The 2,244-nt window shown below is 32.7% G+C and overlaps 1 protein-coding gene across 2 annotated transcripts in view; it reads left to right on the top strand.

The window, feature by feature from the left end:
- The window catches only part of LOC117106512 (multidrug resistance-associated protein 5-like), a 26,322-nt gene that overhangs the window by 22,574 nt on the left and 1,504 nt on the right, over positions 1 to 2,244 (top strand). For both annotated transcript variants that reach the window (XM_033247884.1, XM_033247890.1), the window contains exons 17-19: positions 102 to 191; positions 1,408 to 1,600; positions 1,989 to 2,148. In XM_033247884.1, the coding sequence (XP_033103775.1) occupies positions 102 to 191; positions 1,408 to 1,600; positions 1,989 to 2,148 (443 nt within the window). The remainder of the gene's footprint in view (positions 1 to 101; positions 192 to 1,407; positions 1,601 to 1,988; positions 2,149 to 2,244) is intronic.

Here is a 2,244-nt window from a genome sequence, read left to right as displayed (position 1 = left end):
GACATGTAATAAACTTATTATATAGGTAATTAGTTGATTGGCTGCCTCTGCTATTGAACATTTCTGGATTTACTTGAGTAATATCAATACATGTTATTTAGCTTTTAGGATCTTTCCAATATACTATTCGATTGTGTATTGAGTCTGAAGCCAGATTTACGTCAGCAGAGCGCTTGATAAATTATATGAAGGTAAGTAATATACCTACGAGATATAACAGAAACAGTCGTAATAATAATAATAGTATAATAATATAATAATAATAATAATAGTATAATATAATAATAATAATAATAATAATAATGATAATAATAATAATAATAATAATAATAATAATTATTATTATTATTATTATTATTCTTATTATTATATTATTTATACAATTGATAATAAAATTCATGTACGCGTTCCTGAAATTATGATTTATTCATAATCTCGACTATCTAGTAACTTGAAAAGCGCTTTGCACGTTTTCAATCGTAAAGCAAATGGAATACTAGGTTTAGTTTAGCTTGTTTGTTTTAATTGACATTTTCATGTCTTTTTATCTATGTTTTGTTCATAGTTCTAGAATAATGCTCTAGTCCGGTCATCTTATATCAAACAACTTAAGGGGGTTCAGCGTAGAGAGTCTAAATTTATTTTAAATAATGTAGCTATGAACTGTCAACTATAACATGTAACTTTCATGTATTAAAGTTGTAGACATACATTTTCAGATATTTATTAAAGTTATACAACTTAACTAAAACATTATGATATTTTGACTACAGTATTCATTATCCACTAATTGTTTCCGTTAGAATTGTTGAATCCGCGCAAAGCGGACCCCAGAACCTCACTGTTGTCGTTGTTGTTGTTGTTCCTGTTGTTACCAGAATATTAAACATTATTTTGATATTAGGGAGTTGGGGCAGTTTTTTATGTTATATTTTTACTCGCAACAAAAAAAAAAGTCGGAGTTAAAAATAAACCGAAAGTCTCCTCTGCAACCTTACTTTAGCCACAGTGTCGTTGATGGACAAATATAATGTGTAAAAGAATTGAATAATTATGATATACCACATTATTGAAATAGAACAGTCCGGAAGTGCCCTCTGTGCCTGGATATCGAACAACACGCACGCCGTGTATGAGTGATTCCATTATTTTCTTTCATACTCGGAGGCATGTTAATTCGCCCTTTTCTTTCCATTATCTCTTTGTTAGATTTTTATATACCATTCCAAAAATTTATATGATGATCCAATCCTTAGTTTTGGCGTAATTTTGCTAACCGACTTACACACAGGAATGAATGCTAGGCCTACCTCCTTGGTGGGGTACTAAATTTCATCCATTGTCTATATTACGTCATTTTTTCAAGAGTATGCTAATTTTATTGATAATTTAAATACATTTTTGCAGAACTTAGAAAGTGAAGGACAAATTACAAAATGTTCACAGATTAAGCTGGACGCAAGTTGGCCTGCTGGGGGAGAAATCGTCTTTAAAGATGTCAAGATGCGTTATCGAGATAATCTACCATTGGTTCTAAACGGTATTACGCTTCACATCAAATCAAATGAAAAGATTGGTATTGTGGGTAGGACCGGATCAGGTGAGTTAATAGTGATGCGCTCAACCATCGACATCTCTGCGTCCCTTCTTCATAAGTTATATTTCCTGTGGAATGTCCCGGTACCGTCCTGTGTCGGGTCCCGTGTACACTACTTTACTACTACGCGTAGGCTAAATAACTCTAGACCTATACTCTGTAAAAAAAAAAATACTACAGAGAACTTCTCCCGATAATTTGAGTACCCAGTTCACCAACACATACCGGTACGCCAATCTCCAGATGTAAAGCCCAATGTGTTTAGCTGGGTGCACTGCGTCTGCTGAACTTTCAGTCGATTTACACATGGAGGAATTCAGTGTACAAGTAGTATTGTACCTAACTAATATTAATTCAAATAATTTGTTATGGTTATTGTCCTGCATTTCAGGTAAATCATCACTAGGTGTTTGCATATACCGTCTGGTTGAATTGAGTTCTGGCTTTATAACCATCGACGGTATTGATATTAGTACGCTTGATCTACAGTTCCTTAGATCAAAACTTGCGATTATTCCACAGGATCCTGTTCTCTTTGTAGGGACAATAAGGTAATCTTTAAGCATTTTAAACAAGTCGAGATCTCCAAAGAGATACTTTATTATATGATATATATACATACATATATACATATACATACATATATA

The sequence above is a fragment of the Anneissia japonica genome, unplaced genomic scaffold, assembly GCF_011630105.1.
Source record: "Anneissia japonica isolate Jap-2015-1 unplaced genomic scaffold, ASM1163010v1 scaffold142_len1259957_cov175, whole genome shotgun sequence".
In the NCBI taxonomy this organism is placed as follows: Eukaryota; Metazoa; Echinodermata; class Crinoidea; order Comatulida; family Comatulidae; genus Anneissia; species Anneissia japonica.
This window is presented reverse-complemented; position numbering and strand designations above follow the sequence as displayed.